This window comes from Sus scrofa, chromosome 11, assembly GCF_054392235.1.
Source record: "Sus scrofa isolate SSC_HxYL_T2T_F1_AM1 chromosome 11, Sscrofa_HxYL_maternal_Yorkshire_Landrace_v2.0, whole genome shotgun sequence".
Classification (NCBI taxonomy): domain Eukaryota; kingdom Metazoa; phylum Chordata; class Mammalia; order Artiodactyla; family Suidae; genus Sus; species Sus scrofa.
In genome coordinates this window covers 6253147-6271696 of record NC_139393.1, presented here as the reverse complement: position 1 = coordinate 6271696, position 18550 = coordinate 6253147, and the positions used below count along the sequence as shown (strand labels likewise).

Sequence of the window (18550 nt, the reverse complement as noted above, 5' to 3'; positions counted from 1 at the left end):
CTGTGGGCAACTGGGGTCTCTTTTCTCGGTTGAAGCTGTTTACTCAGTGATGTAAATCCTTTTAACATTGAGTCACTGGTTCCTCGCCCAGAGCCTGTTTAAGCACATGTCCTTCAGTAAGGGAAAAGGTACTGAATGCTTTGATATGTTTTTCTTCCCTTTGGTGTTTGCTGAGACGATTTGCATTGAATTTTAGGGCAGAGGAGTGGAAACTGGAAATCAGAGACCAAGAACGAATATAAAAAACAGCAGTAGTTGTAGGTGGTCCCTTTGGCCGTTTCGGCAGAGAGGAAGCTGGAGGGTCCTGCTCCAGGGCCCCAGCTTGACCAGTCGCACCCGCTCCCAGGCCCCTCTGCCTGGCCTGGTGCAAGTGTCTCTTGCTTTGTCCACCTTGTATGGACACCCGTGTGTGCATTCAGTGTCCTTCCAGTGGCCTCTGAGACTCCGTTTCTTGCCAGAGACAAGGGAGCCTCAGACAAGATGAGTCAGATGCAGGCTGGCTCCACCACAGCCGATGCCCCTGGGGCGAGGACCCCAGACTCTAGCCACCTGGCTGCGTAGCGGGCGATCCGTCCCCATACCAAGAAATGGGCAGCTGGGGCAATGGGGCTTCCCATGAGACCCGCTCGGGGCTGTGCAGACTCTGGGTTGTAACAGCCACTTCAGGGCTGGCCCAGGTTTCCTCGCTGTCGGGCCCTGCTGGTCAGGGGGAGGCAGGGGACCTGGGCCCTGCAGCCCCTGTCCTGTGTCCCCCAGCTCCAGTCCCCTTCCTTGCTCCCAGGCTCCCTGGTATAAATGCAGCCCCAGTGCCGTGTGCCCCCCAGGACCCTCACAGCTCTTACAACCACCCCGCCACCCCAGCACACGCCCCACCCCAAGGAGTTAGGGACAACAGGTGGAGCAAACCAAACTCAGGCTGGAAGGGAACCAGAATCATCTTTCAAGAAGCGTCTGGGCCCAGAGGTCTGGGCAGACGGAGGAGAACTGGTGACTCTGACGTGGGATCTTCATGAGCCCAAGACTGCAGAGCCCTGCCTGCTGGGCCCTTGTCGGAAAGGGGCCACCACCTGACAATCAGGAGCGCCTGCTTGTGAGCGCCAGTGCCGGGGAGGGTCCCAAAGACCACGTGGCCCACCAGTCCCCTGAGTTACATCAGAACGGACACACACTGTCCGGCCTCTTCGAACTGTCTTTATTGAGTAGTGCTTTTGCTGATGAGACTCTGGCCACCACTGCAAGACAATGTCTAAAACAGTGCCCTCAAGTCATCACTACCTGGACCGTCCTGATCGTGCCGAGGGGCGTCCGCAAGAATTTCCTTCAGACTCCAGGTCCAAGAATTACCCCTTCTTCCCAGCAGCTGCTCTGCGTTTGGCTTCTGGCTCGCATGCATCATGCAATCTGTTACTCCTTCCTCTCACCAACTGCCTCTAAAACTGCTCCAAATCACAGCATAACTTCTGCAGTTCTTTGCCTGTAACTTCACCTGTTTTCATCTTTATTTTACAGTCCCCTGACACTCTTCTCTCTTTTTTTTAAACCTTCCTATATTCTTACTGCCTTTGTCAGCCATCCTATAAACTTTGAAAACAAAACAGGGACCCTTGAGAGGCCCTCAGAACTGTGGTGCCGCCTACAGGCACAGAGCTGAGAGGTGGTGGCGGCCAGATGCCTGCTGGAGTCTCTCGGGCTTTTCCTGGCAACACCCTAGGCACAGCACAGGTGGTGTCTGCAGTCTGGCCTCAGAGTCCTCCAAGGGGCAGGACTCCCTCTTCTCAGAGACCTGTCTCACCTCGTTCCATAAACACACGTTGAGCACACAGCAGGCCCTGGGCTGGGAGAAGGGGTGGAGACGAGGTCCTGGCCCCCATGGCGCTTACAGCCGGGTTCTGACCCAGATCCAGATTCCAGGCCCATGAGATTTTGAGCTGCCCCAGGCAGGGTCCCCTGTAGTCTAGGTCCTCTTCCAAGAGAAGACTGCCTGCAAGAGGCATCTCGTGCTGAGAGCACAGACCCAAAAAAAGGTCCTTAAGCCGGTCCCTGTGCAGAGCCACAGCTGGGGTTTTGCAGAGAGGGGGCGGGTGACAAGCCACACCCCTGCAACTGACCAGGAAAAAGAGCCCGAGAACTTTCCATCTAAAGTGTCAGGAGACTCACAGGGGAACCTGCTGACATTGAAGTCCCAGGACGGGACCCAGCCTCTGTGATATGAAGACATGGTCCCATATCCAGACGCGAGCCTGTACCTTTTGCCTTGAGTGGCAAGAGGCCCATCTGTCACAGCAGCTTGGAAATGCTGGTGGGGGGGGAGTTGGGGGTGTCAGCCACGTGGAAGAAACCTGCACGCGGCCCAAGGAACTACTCACACCCATGGGGACCTCCATCGTCTGGGGGACATGGGGCGTGTACACAGCGCCTGCCCAGGCTCCATGACTGGGCCGCATGTCCGGACCAAGAGGCCTTGGACGCCTTGGTCGCAGCCCAGGTACTGCAGAGCGTTCACCGCAATGTGTATGCCAACCTTTCACCTTTAAGGACATGGTCCTGCTTTTGACAGGGGAGGACGTGACACTTCGAGGCCTGGTGGGCTGTGCTATTTCCACAGGCGGCTCTATGTCACAACCAGTTCAGGCCTCCCTGCAGGGCACAGGCCCTCCCAAGAGCCTGGTTGTCGTGGGCTCCAGGGCACTGGTTTGTTAGCCTGGCAGTGTGGATATGTTTTCCACCCCTAGCAGGCCCTGGCCCAGGCTGCCTTTCAGGTGCCCCACTGTGTACCCACATCTAAAAACCAAGCAAATCCTACGTACTACGAAAAGTATCATCTCTATGCAGGTGACAGCACCCATCCCTTTGCCGACGGGTGGGGCAGGCTACCTACTTAGAATTTCTATTGCACTTTCACCCAACAGCTATCAGATCATGTTGGACTGTTGGCACAAAGACCCCAAAGAAAGGCCAAGATTTGTGGAACTTGTGGAAAAACTAGGCGACCTGCTGCAAGCCAATGTACAACAGGTAAGTTTATCTGGCACCGCAGAAGCCCCAAACCTTTTTTTTTTTTTTTTTTTTTCGTCTATTTGCCATTTCTTGGGCCTTTCCCATGGCATATGGAGGTTCCCAGGCTAGGGGTCAAATCGGAGCTGTAGCCACTGGCCTACGCCAGAGCCACAGCAACGCAGGATCTGAGCCACCACGTCTGCAACCTACACCACAGCCCACAGCAGCGCCAAATCCTTAACCCACTAAGCAAGGCCAGGGATCGAACCCGCAACCTCATGGTTCCTAGTCGGATTCACTAACCACTGAGCCACGACAGGAACTCCAAGCCCCAAGCCTTTGAATGAAAGTCAAAGCGGTGTCTCATCTGTCTCTTGGTATTTTAGCAGCTATTAGTAGCTGAGCTCACCAAAGATAAGAAACGTGCATGTGTTTGTGCAGAATTGTCTTTCCCCCAAAACCCAAGCTTATGGGAAGGACGCAGTTGAGCTGCGTGTGTGATGGGAGCTGTGTCCCCGTGTTTCAGGACGGCAAAGACTACATCCCCCTCAACGCCATTCTGACGAGCAACAGCGGCTTCACGTACTCCACTCCCGCCTTCTCCGAGGACTTCTTCAAGGAAGATATTTCTGCTCCCAAGTTTAACTCAGCAAGTTCGGATAATGTCAGGTGAGATCGTTGTCTCTCCAACTTCTTTTTATACATTTTCAAACTTGAAAAAAAAAAAGCCCACCTCCTAAACGCAACCAGAGCACGCGGCCTCCGCTGGTCTGCATCCTCGCGGGTGCTGAGACCTGTTCTTCTCTGGCTGAACCAGCCGCTGGACGGCGCGGGCCCCGCCCCACCTTCCCCCTCCGTCCGCCGGTATGCAGCTCGGAAGGACACGCCAAAACCATCACACCAAAGCCAGCGACAATCCTTTCCCCTTACCAAGTTTTCCAATTCCCATTATTTTCCTCAAACGTCTTCCCTATTTTTCTTAAAAAGCACGGTCCAGTCAAGAACACTGGGCTGCACTCTTTTGTTTCTTCAGTCTATCTTATTCTAGAAGAACTCCTCCCTTCCCCCCCACGCTCCTGACATTTTCTAGGACACCGTCGAAAAGTGAAACCAACTGGACTCTTCCTCTTACCTGACAAACAAACACATCTCTCACTGGTACAGAGGAAGTGGGAGAAGGGGTCGTGCAGAAAGATGTAGTAGCATCTAGGGCGGGGGTGGCACCTCCGTACCAGCAGTGACACGTGTGGCACACACTCGGTACCAGCTACACACGGGCACCGTGCCAGGCTCTGCTCAAGACAATCCTGTGAAGATGTCATTCCTGTCATACAAATGGGGACATTAAGTCTCCACGGAGGACAGGTGGCTCAAACGTGGCCAGGACTCTTTCCAGGACTCTCAGACTCACCCAGTGGGCCTTCGAGCATCTCTGTCTGCAGTAGATACAGCCCTGGGCCCCGACCTCAGTTCAGCCAACCTTGGCAGGTGACCCGGGAAGGCCAGGGAAGAGCCACAGCCGTCGGAAAAGATGACTGTGGCGGGCCTGGCCTCCTCCAGTGGCCCGCCCAGATTTGTGGTCATGGGTCACAGGTCAGAGACACTATGCACGCCTCACAGCCAGCCCAAGGGGCTGAAACAGGAGTCATCCATTTTTTCGAAGATGAGAAAACTGGCTTGGATTCAGCCCTGGGCCCAGTAGGGAGCTGGCCTGAGAGACCGCGTCCATCGGGAACAGAGGGTCTCAGGCCGGGGAAGGTAATGGCCTCCCCACACTGCCTCCAACGGATGCTAACTCAGGCTCGGCAGGGAAGCCACCCACACTCCCCTCCCCATCTGGGGCCACAGAGCTGGGTACGCAAGACGAGCCCTGGTGCCCGGTTATGCGGCCAAGCCGGCTGTGTGACCCTGACGGGCATGGCCTTCCAGAACAGCGGCTGTGCTGGACCAAGGCCATCACCTCCCAGGGCATCGTCTCCCCGCCTTGTAACGCGGGTGTTTGGACCAGGTGACAACTCCCGTCTGCTCTCGGCCCGACATCTTCTGGTTCCACAAGGGACCAGAAGCTTGACCACGACCGAGTCTCCCAAGGTTCCCTGAGGGTTTCACCCGAAACCTGCGATGTGGGCGAGCAGCCGTGGGAGGCAGTGGCGTCACTGTCCGGATCCCTGGGGGAACACAGCCTCCAAGAGGGTCGGTGACTCCTAGGATCGTAGGTCATCCTGGCTGAGGTGCGGTGCCCGTGGGCTCCGGCTCGTCACAGCAGATGCATTTTCCTGCCCTGATCACCTTTTCTGCTTCTTCTTTAGATACGTGAATGCTTTCAATCTCATCAGCCTGGAAAGAATCAAAACCTTTGAAGAACTTTCCCCAAACGCCACCACCTCCGTGCTCAACGTAAGTAACGGAAGCAGCCTACTCGGCACAGCCCTGCAGGAAGGACCCTGTGCCGCAGACACAAACCCAGGAGTCGGTGGCTCTCGGTCCGCAGGGGCCAGTCATCAGCAGTGTCCGAGATGATTGCAGGAGGTCCGAAAACAAGACTTAGAAATAATTCTGTCGTTTGACCTGGAATCCACTCCAGGGTCCAGGGGCTCAAGGTCTGAGGCCTAGCTGAGTCCCTTAGGAAACGCACTGTGTCGCTAAGCATCTCGGCCATCGTGAAGGGAGCTTGCTTTCCGAGTAACAGAGGGACTCCAAGTTGTGCAAGGGCTAGGCCTCTGATGTAGCGGGAGCCCTCTCCTAAGAGCAGCTGAGATCCTGAAGAATCTTCCAGGCCTCCCGCTCCCTCCCCCTAAGATGCCAAGACGAAAGGGCCACAAACCTACCCAGCCACACAGGGAGACACAAGCCACACAGTAATCTGTACAAACCAGAGGCCGCAAGCAGCTTGTCCCTCCAGAGATCTGGGCCATGGGGTTGAGAGAATGCCTCCATGGGGAGGCAGGGCTGGGCCAGAGGTGACCTAGAAATGCCGGATCTCAGGGCCACTCACCAGTCAGCACTGCATTGTCACAAGATCCCCAGGGGTCCATGTGCACATTATAATCTGAGAAGCCCTGGAAAACCCACTGCGGTGTGAGGGGGAGGACCGCAAACCACAAACGTGTGGCCTCGAGACACAGCCCAGGTACCCTTGAGAAGCACCGAAACCTTTCAGACACACCAGGTACAAGAGGAAACGATTATTTAAACGTTAAAAACATTACCAATAAGCTGGGGCATAAAAGGCGGAGTAGCTGGAAATTTTGCTCTGGGCTGAGTGCACTGGCTTTTAAGTCGAAGGAGACCAGACTGAGCAAATCACAGAAAAGTTCTTTGAACCTGAACCCCCCCACCCCAATACACGGCTATCCACCGGGGCAGCCCCCTTGCTTAGGCTCCTTTACTGACAGCCAAGGACGTGAACAGAGCCAAGGAGGAGATTCAAAGGGTGGCGGGAGGCGTCTGCAGGAAACTCAGGGCAAAATACGAACCGATGAGGAATGAGAATTGCTGGAAACGATGACCGAGGAGGCCCAGAAACGCCACAGCCTCTTCAGGAAAAAAATTAAACAGTGTCTTTGCCATTACTCACAATCTTTGCATATTGTTGCCAAGTCACCTGCCCAATTAGCTTTAATATACTCATGCCACACTTTGCATAAAAGTTGACCAGGAAAAGCACTCACCTGCTAGCTGCCATTTTCTGTTTGGTTTTCGTGGACTTTCTTGACCTTCAGGCGCAGGGCCTCAGAGTCACTGGGAATAGGGATTTCTTGCCAGACAAAGCGTAGACTTGCCAATGTGGAGACAGTGCTTGTCTGCAGGGGCAGGGGCAGTGGAAGGTGACAGTGGCCTGGAGTGGCCTTAGGTGTCCGCCCAATCTCGACTGGCCTCTCTGGGTTAAGCACGAGGCGTAACCTTTCCCTCCCTTCCTGCCAGGACTACCAGATGGACAACGGCTCCCTGCTGGCCTGCCCCTTGCTGAAGCGCTTCACCTGGACGGAGAGCAAGCCCAAGGCCTCACTCAAGATTGAGTAAGGAAATGGTCTCTCTGTTTCTGTTTGTTTTGTTGTCTTTTTAGGGCCACACCCGAGGCATGTGGAAGTCCCCAGCCTAGGGGTCAAATTGGAGCTGTAGTCGTTAGCCTACGCCACAGCAACTCGGCTACACCGGATCGTTAACCCACTGAGCAAGGCCAGGAATCGAACCCGCGTCCTCATGGTTCCTCATCAGGTTCATTACCACTGAGCCACAATAGGAACTCCCATGTTTTTGTTTTTTTTAAATCTATGACTTTTCATTTATTTCTTTATTATTTGGCCACACCCAAATAAGTTCCCAGGTCACAGATTGAACCCACGCCCCAGCAGTGACCCCTGCCGCTACAGTGACAATGCCAGATTCTTAACTGGTGGCCACCAGGGAATTCCCGTGGTCAGGTCTCGGAGGGTGAGAAGGAAGATGGAGTGAGGGCCGCCCGCCCTCCCAAAGCGCAGTGTTCACCACAGAACGCGCTACCCCCCCCCCCCCCGCCCCTGGCACCCCCGCCCCGGAGGAGAGGAAAGAGGGCATAAAATCGGACATCCGCGCGCCAGGCTCTGGGAAGGAAGACTGGCGTTTAAGAGGAAACAGAAATTCCAGCCAAGACCGTGGTCCACACACACGAAGCACAGTCCCTCTGACGAAAGGAGCCAGCACACCCGACCGCGAGCAGTGAGGATCTCATCGGAGCGAGGAAGCCCGGCCGCAGCGTCCGCACAGGAAGGGTCCCCCTCCTGTCTCCAGTCCCCGGACCCCAGCCCTTCCAGACCAAGGCCTGTTCCCCGCTGGACCCCTGGCTCTCTTGCCTCCGCACGGTGGCCTTGGGCAGCACTGTCACAATCACGTGGCCTCTCCGCCCCGCTTCTCTCTGTGCTTGTCTCTGCCCCGCAACAGTGGACAGGGCAAGGCCCGGCCCACCAGGTGTGCCCTCCTCTCCTGGTTCACACGCCCGCCCTGTCCCACCCCCAGGCAGAACCCACTCCTCTCCCACCTGCATCAGGGCCTGCGGACTCCTACCCTAAAGGGCCAGATAGTACCCACCTGCTCAGCTCAGCCCTCAACAGGACCCGAGCCACAGGGGCAGCTGTGTTCCATTCACGCCTACAAACCCTGCCCAACACAGGAAGTGGCACCAGGAGCGCACGGTAACATGCTTAACATCATGAGTCCCTGGGGGAGCAAATCAAAACCCCACGACACACCTGGGCACACCCGGTAGTACGGCTGGAAGCCGAGTCGGCGGAGACGAGGATGGGGGGAGGGGAGACCCTTAGAATTAGCGCAGCCGCTCAGGACAGTGGTCCAGCAGTTCCTTGCGGGGCTAAACGGGGTTACCCTGCGACCCAGCAATTCAACCGCGTAGCTACACACCCCACAGAAACTCGTGAGCACGTGTCCATAGGTGCGTTATTCAAAATATCCGACAGTAAAACAAGTCAAATGTCTACCGATTGGGAACGGACAACAGATAAAATGCAGTATATCCATACAACAGCATACAATGTGTCAATAAAAACAGGAAGTACTGATTCGGGCAACAACATGGATGCACCGCGACTACATTAAGTCAAAAGAGCCGGTTGTGAAACACCATGCGGTGAACGACTCTGCTCACATGAGATGCCCAGAAGGGGCAGCCCTAGAAACAGACCCTCAGTGACTGTCCAGGGCTGGGGTGGGGGTGTGGGGAAGAGGGGTGTTCGGTATGCTGATGGAGCGGGGTTTAGGGGATGAAAAGGTTCTAAAATTGACCGGTGGTGGCTGCACCTGTGAATATACTAAGCACATACACAGCTGTAAAGAGGTGAAGGGCAGAGCATGCAGATTAAGCCAATAAAGCCATTGTTTCAAACAAACAGGTGGCCAGCGCACGGGCTGCAGTTTGCCCACCGTGATCTAAATCAAAGGGTGCCAATGGCGCCGCTGAGTGACACACCAGCCCAACTCATCAACCACAGGGGAATTCGAGGGCCAGGGACCTTTGCAGGCAAACGCCTCGTGCCTGCTTCCTCCCTGCGCGAGCACAACCGCATCCCGGAACCGGAACCGAAAACCTGGGAGCCTGAGATCAGAGTCTGCGGGGTGGGGGAGGGGTAGGAGCCCACGCGCTCCTGTCCTGCTTGGCAACACCTCGAGACCTTTGTGGAAAAGGACAACCATTCATTGCTTCCTCTACTCCGAGACTAAAATACAAGACCTGGACCAAAGCCCGCTGGTCCAGCGCCAACGCAACAACGCGGCGGTGCTGGGTTCTCACCCCAGCCCCGCTCTGGAAACGCAGACAAGACAAGCCTGCTCCCGCGTGTCCGCCTCGCCCGACGCGGCACAGCGAGCCCAGAAGCCGGCCCCGCCGCCCTTCGCCCTGGCCCGCCAGCCAGCACAAACTCCAGAGAACTGCACTCACGTTTCTGTAGGACGTTCCAGACGTTTCTTGAGTCTGCTGTAACAAGTTACGACAAACTCGCTGCCTCAAGACAAGAGAAGCGTATTCTGCCGCAGACCTGGAGGCCGGGAGTCCAAGGCCGAGGTGGGGATGGGGGCTGCCTCCCCCGGAGCCACAGGCAGGACCGGCCCTCGCGCCACCGTCCATCACCTCCTCCTGGTGTGGTCCTCAAGCCCCCTCGGCCTCTCTTACAAGAACCGGTGCGGCCCCTCAGCTTAGCCACAGCCCCCGCCGCACATACGGTGCTCCTCGCAGGTGCCGCGGGTTCCGCATCGTTATATTGGGGGGTGGAGACACCGTTCAGCCAATCACAGGAGACCCCAGAGTGGGCGGGCTGGACCCAGGCCCGGGCCTCGTTTTCGCCAGGAATTCTGGGTTCGCCGTAATTCATCCAGGCTCCGCCGGCCCGGGGGCCGCCTCTTTCTGCCTCGTGCAGTTCTGGAGACCCGAGCAACCCTGGCCAGAGGGCTCAGTAGCCACTAACTCCAGAACAGCTGTGAACAGTCCGCCCAGGAAGGAGTGGACTCTGGTGTTTGTTTCCGGGAAATCCATTTCACACACTGATTTGTTTTTCCCCCCCTTTCCCTCTTTAGCCTGAGAGTAACCAGCAAGAGTAAGGAGTCGGGGCTCTGTGACCTCAACAGACCCACTTTCTGCCACTCCAGCTGTGGGCACCTCAGCACGGGCCAGCGGAGATTCACCTATGACCACTCGGAGCTGGAGAGGAAGATTTCGTGCTGCTCCCCTCCCCCCGACTACAACTCGGTGGTCCTGTACTCCAGCCCTCCCGTCTAAGCCGCCGCACAGCCCTTCCAGCACCACGTGTGTATCGATTCCCCCAGAAAACGAGCTTTGCCAATATTATTCACATATAAATGTACGCCTTCACCTTTGCCCAGGAGCCAGCTGCTTTTTTGTAGTTTTTAATAGTGCTTTTGTCTCTCTCGACTAACAAGAATGTAACCCCTGATAGAGGACGTGTGACACGCAGGAGCCCTGCCACTGACACCCCACTCCCACCCACCCCCCCGTGCAGGAGGGACCTCTCCTCGGCCCCAGGACGTCCCTCTCCTCCCCCTCCCCCACCCCCAGCCTGGGGGCGGCGCGAACCCAGGGGGCCCCCAAGGGTCCCGGCTCTTCCAGGAGGCCTGGTGCCAGAGGGGGAAGGAGAGAGGAGGACGAGGACAGGTGCTTGGGAAGGAGGCATGTGGGCTGCCGCGTGGGGACGCAGTGGGGCAAGGCCACCTGCGAGAAGCAGCCCGGGGCACACAGGACAGAGGGGTGAGGGAGGTAAGAGAGGCAGAGATGATCTGGGGAATTAAAAGTGTGAAACGTCAGCCCGGGGCCAGCTTTTGTCTCCTGCACTTGAGAGGGGCGCTCAGAGCCGGCCTGTCTGCCCACCCCTTCCGGGGGACACACTGGACCTGCAGGCCCTGGGCTCCCAGGAGGCCAGCCCGCCGGAGGCTGGTCTGTCGGGTTACCTTTGGGGCCTAACACCACCCCTTTTCCAAAATAATGTCAGAGTCTGTTTTGAGTTTTAACAGGTAGTCAAGACATCTCATTCGGTTTTTGAATTAACCTGTTTCGTACAGTTAGTTACCAAAGTGAACACCCCCTCTCTACACCAACCCAGCCAACCCCACCCCCCCCCGGATCGGCAGGGACGTGAAGGGCAGGACATCATGGGTTTTCCTTCTTAGTGGGGGCCCCACCGCCTCACTAGTTAGTCAGTCTCCTGGACAGAAGAGCATTAACCAATGTCTATTAAGCACTTTATGCTCCTTGAGAGAAAAGGTAGTATGTAATTTATGCAAGATATTGCTCGAATTGGGACTCAGGATACTTGTTGATGAGCTGTCAGTAGGAGAAAAGCCTCTTTCCATCTGCTTCGGGCCCCACCAGGGGCCTGAGGACAGTGGAAACAGGGAGACAGGGTACAAAAGGGTGCCTGCTTCTCAGGACTGGAGGCCCTGGTCGCCCCAGCGCTGTGCGATGCTGAGTGTGTAGGACGGGGTGCCTTCTGGAGCCGGTCGGCCTCACAGGCCACAAGGCTCACTGCTTCTGGTAGAGAAGAGGGTGCTTCCCTTACGCCTGGAACTTAACCCCAGAGCCTGAGACGGAAGCCATGGACAAGGCCATGCTCCCTTCCTGGTGTCGCAGGCTCATCTCAGGGCTCTTTGTGTGAAGAGGTGCGAGAGTGACATGGTCCCCAGGGGGCAGTGGGGGCTCCCGCGGGGGCTCTGCTGGAAGAGCCAAGAGCCAAGGCCAGACAAGGTCGGGTCAGGCCAGGGAGGGGAGGGTCTTGTTCCCCTCTTCACAGCGGCACCTGTGACCCGGGCCAGGGCAGGACTCAGGGAACCAGGAGGAGGTTACACAGGGAAGAGAGGAGAAGACCAGTCAATTCACTTGTTTTTGCAAAACAGTTAAGGATCCAGTAATTCAGGAAAGCAGAGACCTTAGCTCCACATATAACGTCTTGATTTCAGTAACCTAATGCTTAATCACTGAGAGACCTTCGTCATATGGTCTCTCCAAAAGAAAAAGAACCCGTGGAACTCAGCTTGGCTTCCTCGGGGACTCGGGTCTGTCCATCAGTCAGATCCTTAATGAAGGAAGCAAAATGGAAGCTGGGAGCAACGAGTGTGTCTAGTTGCAAGGGCTTGGCCTGGACCCGTTCGCTGAAACAGCACTGAAAATTAAACACGGATTCCCTGATGGTATCGTTAGAGCCGTCTGTTGTGTCTGACGGTTGGCACAGACAGTAAAGGAACAAGCACCCCCTTGCAGGACTTGTGGGATCGTGCACACATGGCAGTGGGGTGAACGGGCCCTGGCGCCACGGGCAGGCCTGGGGCTGCTTAGTCTAAGAGTGATGCTCAGACCCGTGGAACACGCGCGTCCAAATCCTGAAAATGTCAAAGAGGACCCAACACGCGGCGGTCCCTCTTACCTGATGAAAGAAGGCGTGCATCGTTGACTGACAGCGGTAGGAGCTATATGTATATTTGTGTGTGTGTGTTTTGTGCATAACTATTTAAGGAAACTGGAATTTTAAAGTTACGTTTATACAAACCAAGAATATATGCTGCAGATCTAAGACAGAATTTGATCCTACATCTCTAGTCACTATGAATGTATTTTGTATGCTATCTTCATATAATAAACTTAACTTCCAAATACCTCTCTTTATTTTCTGTTTTGCGTATAAATGACCAAAGGGGGTCTTGGTTTCCCCAGGGATGGGGCAGGTGTTCTGGGAGACGTCCTGCAGTACCAATTCCTTTTTTTTTTTTTTTGCTATTTCTTTGGGCCGCTTCTGCGACATATGGAGGTTCCCAGGCTAGGTGTCGAATCGGAGCTGTAGCCGCCGGCCTATGCCAGAGCCACAACAACGCGGGATCCGAGCCACGTCTGCAACCTACACCACAGCTCACGGCAACGCCGGATCCTTAACCCACTGAGCAAGGGCAGGGATCGAACCCGCAACCTCGTGGTTCCTAGTCAGATTCATTAACCACTGCGCCACGACGGGAACTCCTGCAGTACCAATTCCTAAACACGCTGCAAGACACAGAACATGAGTGCGGCTGGAGCCGGGCAGCTGTCAATCGAGCCCCTGCAGACAGTGACACAGAGTCACTAGGCCCCTGGCCCAGGACACTGGCCACTGGAGGGACTGTCACCAGGGAAACGTACAGACCGAGGGTGGCGTGCTGGCTGCAGGTAGAACTCCCCGCAATTAAAAAAGATCCAGGCTTTCCCAAATACAACATTTCAGCTAATTATTACCATAGTTACAGAATGCGTGGAGGTGTGTGTATCGGAGGGTGTCTGCAGGCAACCGTGCAAAATAATGAGGCAAACTGACCTCACGCCGGTTGGCCAAGCACGGACCCGGAAGAGCTGGCCCATAAAAGCCTTGTGAAACCTTCTTCGGGGCTCAGGCTCCGGGGAGCGATCTCCTCTGAGCCCGCCGGTGTAAGAAACGCGAGTTCTCCAAAAAAACAATTAGGCAAAAGCCTACAACACAAGAGCTTCCCTGAAAAAAGGGCACTGGGAAAGGAGTCTTCAACTTTGCTTTGTGGGTTACAGGCTCGAGAGAGAAACAATTCAGATACTCACTAGCAGAATAAGGGACCAACCCATTGTCCTGGCAAGTGGCCGTACCACCACCTTCCTAATAGCATCATGAGCAGGCTCGACTGAAGGAACAATTTCAGGGAAAACAAGCCCTCCTTTGGGACAAGGCAAAAAAAGGAATAGATGACTAATAGCAATAAATCTGTGGTCAGCTGAAGAAGGCAACAAGCATGTCATCTTCTAGAATCCGAAATCCTTTAAAAAGATCATTTTTTTTTTAACACAAAAGTCAAATGATATGAAGAATACTCAAGGAAGTGGTGTCACGTCATAGGTCAGAAATTTTCAGCGTTCCCGTTGTGGTGCACTGGAAAGGAATCTAACTAGAGGACGCGGGTTCGATCCCTGGCTTCACTCAGTGAGTTAAGGATCTGGCGTTGCCGTGAGCTGTGGTGTAGGTTGCAGAGGCAACTCGGATCTGGTGCTGCTGTGGCTGTGGTGTAGGCCAGCGGCTACAGCTTGGATTTGACTCCTAGCCTGGGAACTTCCATATGCAGCAGTTACGGCCCTAAAAAGCAAAAAAAAAAAAAAAATAATAAAAACAGCTTAAAAATTTTTTTCCTCATGACCTTAGAAACTTAGTACATTTGGGAATTGATTTTTTTCTTTCAGCACAAGGATGGTCCAGTAAGGTTTATTGGGCTCCTCAGTGTTAAACCTCTTTCCAGACTTTTTGGGTTTCACAGGCCAGGAAATATTTCAAAATACCCTAGGTCCCAGCCTTCTGTAGCCAAATTGGAGCTACAGCTGCCAGCCTCACCACCGCCACAGCAGCTCAGGATCCAAGCTGCATCTTCAACCTACACCACAGTTCATGGCAATGCCAGGTCCTTAACCCATTGAGTGGGGCCAGGGATTGAACTGCAACCTCATGGTTACTAGTCGGATTCATTTCCGCTGAGCCATTGCGGGAACTCCCCAGCCTTCTATTTTTTTTTTTTTTTTTTTTTTTTAACTAAAGACACTTAAGAGAAAAAAAATGAAACAAACAAACCATCAAACCAACTAGAAGCCACTTTTATTTCTTGGTGTGGGTGTGGCACATGAGTGTGTTGAGATAATTCATGGAGCTGTACACTTACTTGTAAACGAGTGTGTGCGTGCTATTCTTTAATCGAAGATCATTTAAAGGAAAAAACCTGATGTACGACAATCTTCATAGAAGAAAAATCCATTCTAAAGAGTGTGAAAAGGGAGTTCCCGTCATGGCACAGCGGAAATGAATCTGACTAGGAACCGAGAAGTTGCAGGTTTGATCCTTGGCCTGGCTCAGTGGGTTAAGGATCTGGCGTTGCCATGAGCTGTGGTGTATGTAGGTCACAGACCTGGCTGGGATCTGCGTTGCTGTGGCTGTGGTGTAGGCCAGCAGCTGTAGGTCTGATTTGACCCCTAGCCTAGGAACCTCCATATGCCACAGGTGTGGCCCTAAAAAAAGCAAAAAAAAAAAAAAATTGTAAATTGAAAAAAAAATAATAAGAGTAAAAAGGCTTTGGCGTTCCCTGGTGGCTTATCAGGTTAAGGATTTGGTGCTGTCACTGCTGTGACACAGGTTTGATCCCTGGCCTGGAAATTTTCACATGCTGCGAGTTGCCACCCCCAAAAATAAAAAGGGTGAGGGCTCAGTCTGACTGAAACATCATCAACTGCATTTTATGTGCCAGCAACTATTCCAAGTGTTTTCGGGGAAGAAACTCATTAAATTTTCAAAGCAATCCAATGTGATAGGTCCTGTTATGTGTTATGGATGGAAGGGTGGAATCAAGAATTGAGGGAATCAAGAGAACTGCAAAATCCCACCATCCCATCTGCTCACCCATTGGCATCGGTACCCACACCCTCTGCTCTCCCTTTCCAACGACCGACTCAAAAACACACCCTGGTGAACTCCAGCCCCCTTCCCCCCACCACCCCGGTCTACTCAAGGTCACGGCCCACAATGCACCCCTGCCCTCCCCCTTGTCCATTTTCTGCTCTTCCACTAGATCCTCAGAACATGCTGTTACCTCTCCCATCTTGCAAAATAAAACCCCTCTGCCCCTTCTCTCCCTTCCAGCTACCATGCCACTTCTCTTCATGGCCAATTCCCTGAAAGCTGCTTCTGCTTCCTCGATCCTCCCACACCAGCCGAGCCTTCACTCCTGCTCACTCAAAGCACGTAACGAGCCCATCCCTGGCCGCCACATTGCTAAACTCAACGGCTGTTTCCAGCCTGTCTGTTTTGATGTATTGACACCCTGACCCTTCTTCCTGGAATCGTTGTCTTTGATTCCAGGACATCAGATTTCCCTTCCCGGCTCACTGGTCATCTCTGCCTGTTGCTGGTTTTCTCTTTTCTCTGACCTTTGAACGGTGTTCTAGTCACCCCAGGGCTCTGCCCTAGGACCCCTTCTCAGTCTATACTGTCTTCAGTATCTCAACCAATCTCAAGGCTTGAAATGACATCTCTATGATAATGCCTTGCAAATTACACGTGTAGACCCCATCTCTCCCCTAACCTCCCAAGTCCCAGTGAGTGCTAAACTGTTTGGTCCTGATGCTATCTATGGCAGACCGTATTTTCCCCCAAAATAGCTGCCACAGTATCTCCCATCCCACACGACCTTTGGAAATGTGTCCTTGACACTTGCCCATCAAATTCCTCTCCCCCAGAATCAGAGCTGGCCTTGTGACTCACTTGTCCTCGGTGGAATGTGGCAGAAGGGACACTGCATGATTCCAAGGCCAGGTCAGAAAAGGTCATGCAGCCACCATCCAAGTCTCCAGGTCACTCAGTCTCCAACAGTTCCCACCGGAGACCCAGTCACACAGCTTGGAGAACCTAAGCCTCACGGAGTGACCACGTGCAGGGGCTTCCACCTACAGTCCCCAGGGGAGCCCAGCCTTCCTGCCCTTCAGTTCAGGTGTGACATCTGACGATGCCAGCTCCCAGCCACTGGCGTTTTCCCTGCTGAGGCCCAATAACGGATAGAGCCATCCCGGCTGTGCCCGGTCCAAATTCCTGACCCACAGAATCCCCGAGGATAAACTGATGGCTGTTCTAGGCCATGAAGTCTTAAGAGTCGCTTGCTACAAAAGAATAAATAACCAGAACACATGTGCTAAACATCTCTAACAGGCCCCAGACCAGATTCCCAGTTGTCTGCCCTCACTTCCCTGTCCTCCCAGAGCCACCCCCCTCCCCGCCCCCAAAACCATCTTTCAATTCGGTGGCACCCTCCATCCTTCCAGCAGTGGGCCAAAATCCTAAGTCATCTGGATTCCTCTCTTCTCTTTTTTTTTTTTTTTTTTTTGTTGTTGTTGTCTTTTTGCCATTTCTTGGGCCGCTCCCTCGGCACATGGAGGTTCCCAGGCTAGGGGTTGAATCGGAGCTGTAGCCGCTGGCCTACGCCAGAGCCACAACTCGGGATCCAAGCCGCGTCTGCAACCTACACCACAGCTCACGGCAACGCCAGATCCTTAACCCACTGAGCAAGGGCAGGGACCGAACCCGCAACCTCATGGTTCCTAGTCGGATTCGTTAACCACTGCGCCACAACGGAACGCCCTCTCTTCTTTCTTACTCTATATCCACGAAGTCCGGACAGCCGGTCGGCTCTGCTTTACAGTCTCTTCAGACCCCAGCCGCTCCCCACCACCTCCGCGGCCGTCACCTCTGTTGTCTTTCCCTGAAATACTGCGAGCGCTTCCTAATGAGTAGCCCAAGTGATCCTTTTCAAATGCTGCATCATGTTGTCCTGCTCAAAACCCCCCTTGTAGCTTCTCCCACGAGAGGGAAAGCCCAGGATTCTGCAAGACACCACCCTCCTTCCCCGTGAGCCTCCTGACCCTCCTCCTGCTCACTCTACTCTGGCCATACCGGCCTCCTCGCCGCGCCTCAAACCCTTCCGGCTCGTCCCTCACCTGGAATTCTTGCCCCGCAGATATCTGCCCGCCTGGCTCCTTTACCTCAAATCTTCGCTGAAATGCCACCTTCCCAGTGAGGCCTACCACCCAGATCATCCCACGGGACCTTCTAGCACCACCACCACCACCACATGCCCCACACATGGAGGCGGGAGATGAAACATGGGTGGCCAATTACATTCATATTTCAGATAAACAATGACCTTATGCCCCAGGCAATACCTGGCGCACTTACACTAAAAAAAAAAAAAAAAATTTATCTGAAATTTAAATGCAGCTATGTGCTATTTTAACTTGCTAAATCCGGCAGCAAGATCTACCTCTATCTTCACTCTGCTTTCTTGCCGTCACCACTTACTGCCTCTTAACTCCTTTTCCGGCTAGGATAAAAGTTCTCTGAGAGCAGAAATGCTCGTCTGCTGTGGTCAGAGTTCTGGTGGTTCTGACATAAGCAAATACAGGCAGACCCCACAGATAATGCGTTTTCTACAAATTGGCCGTTTGTGACAACCCTGCATCAAGCACGTCTAGAGGCACCACTTTCTAATAGCAGCTGCTCGCTCCATGTCTGTGTGTCACATTCGGGTAATTTTCTCAGTATTTCAACCTTTGTCATCATCACTGTATTTGTCACGGTGCGCAGGGATCTTTGATGTCGCTCCTGCAAAAGGATTTCCACTCGCCCAAGGCTCAGGTGATGGTGAGCAATATTTTCATTTTTATTGTCATTTTAGGGTTGTACCCGTGGCATATGAAGTTCCCAGGCTAAGGGTCGAATCGGAGCTACAGCCACCAGCCCACATCGCCGTCACAGCGACGCCAGATCCAAGCCACATCTAACGACCCACACTGCTCATGGCAGCGCCGGGTCCTTAACCCACTGAGTGAAGCCAGGGATCGAACCCACATCCTCCTGGACACTGACTGGGTTCTTAAGCTGCTGAGCCTCAGTGGGAACTCCTGTCCCTACCTTCTGAATGATGTTTCTGGAGGACGCAGGGTAAAGCCACTGAGTCTGACTCAAAGACCAGCTGGACGTCA

General features: G+C 54.0%; 1 protein-coding gene and 1 long non-coding RNA gene across 2 annotated transcripts in view; one reads left to right on the top strand and one right to left on the bottom strand.

Annotated features, from left to right (window-relative positions):
- Positions 1–9717, bottom strand: part of LOC146398495 (uncharacterized) — a 112023-nt gene extending 102306 nt beyond the window's left edge. The window contains exon 1 of the long non-coding RNA XR_014819118.1: positions 9428–9717. This is a non-coding gene — a long non-coding RNA (uncharacterized LOC146398495). The remainder of the gene's footprint in view (positions 1–9427) is intronic.
- The window catches only part of FLT1 (fms related receptor tyrosine kinase 1), a 174609-nt gene extending 161964 nt beyond the window's left edge, over positions 1–12645 (top strand). Inside the window, exons 26-30 of the mRNA XM_001925740.8 lie at positions 2910–3015; positions 3524–3666; positions 5307–5394; positions 6922–7016; positions 10060–12645. Coding sequence (XP_001925775.6) covers positions 2910–3015; positions 3524–3666; positions 5307–5394; positions 6922–7016; positions 10060–10261 — 634 coding nt within the window. The 3' untranslated portion in view covers positions 10262–12645. The remainder of the gene's footprint in view (positions 1–2909; positions 3016–3523; positions 3667–5306; positions 5395–6921; positions 7017–10059) is intronic.
- Positions 12646–18550: the final 5905 nt, after the last annotated feature.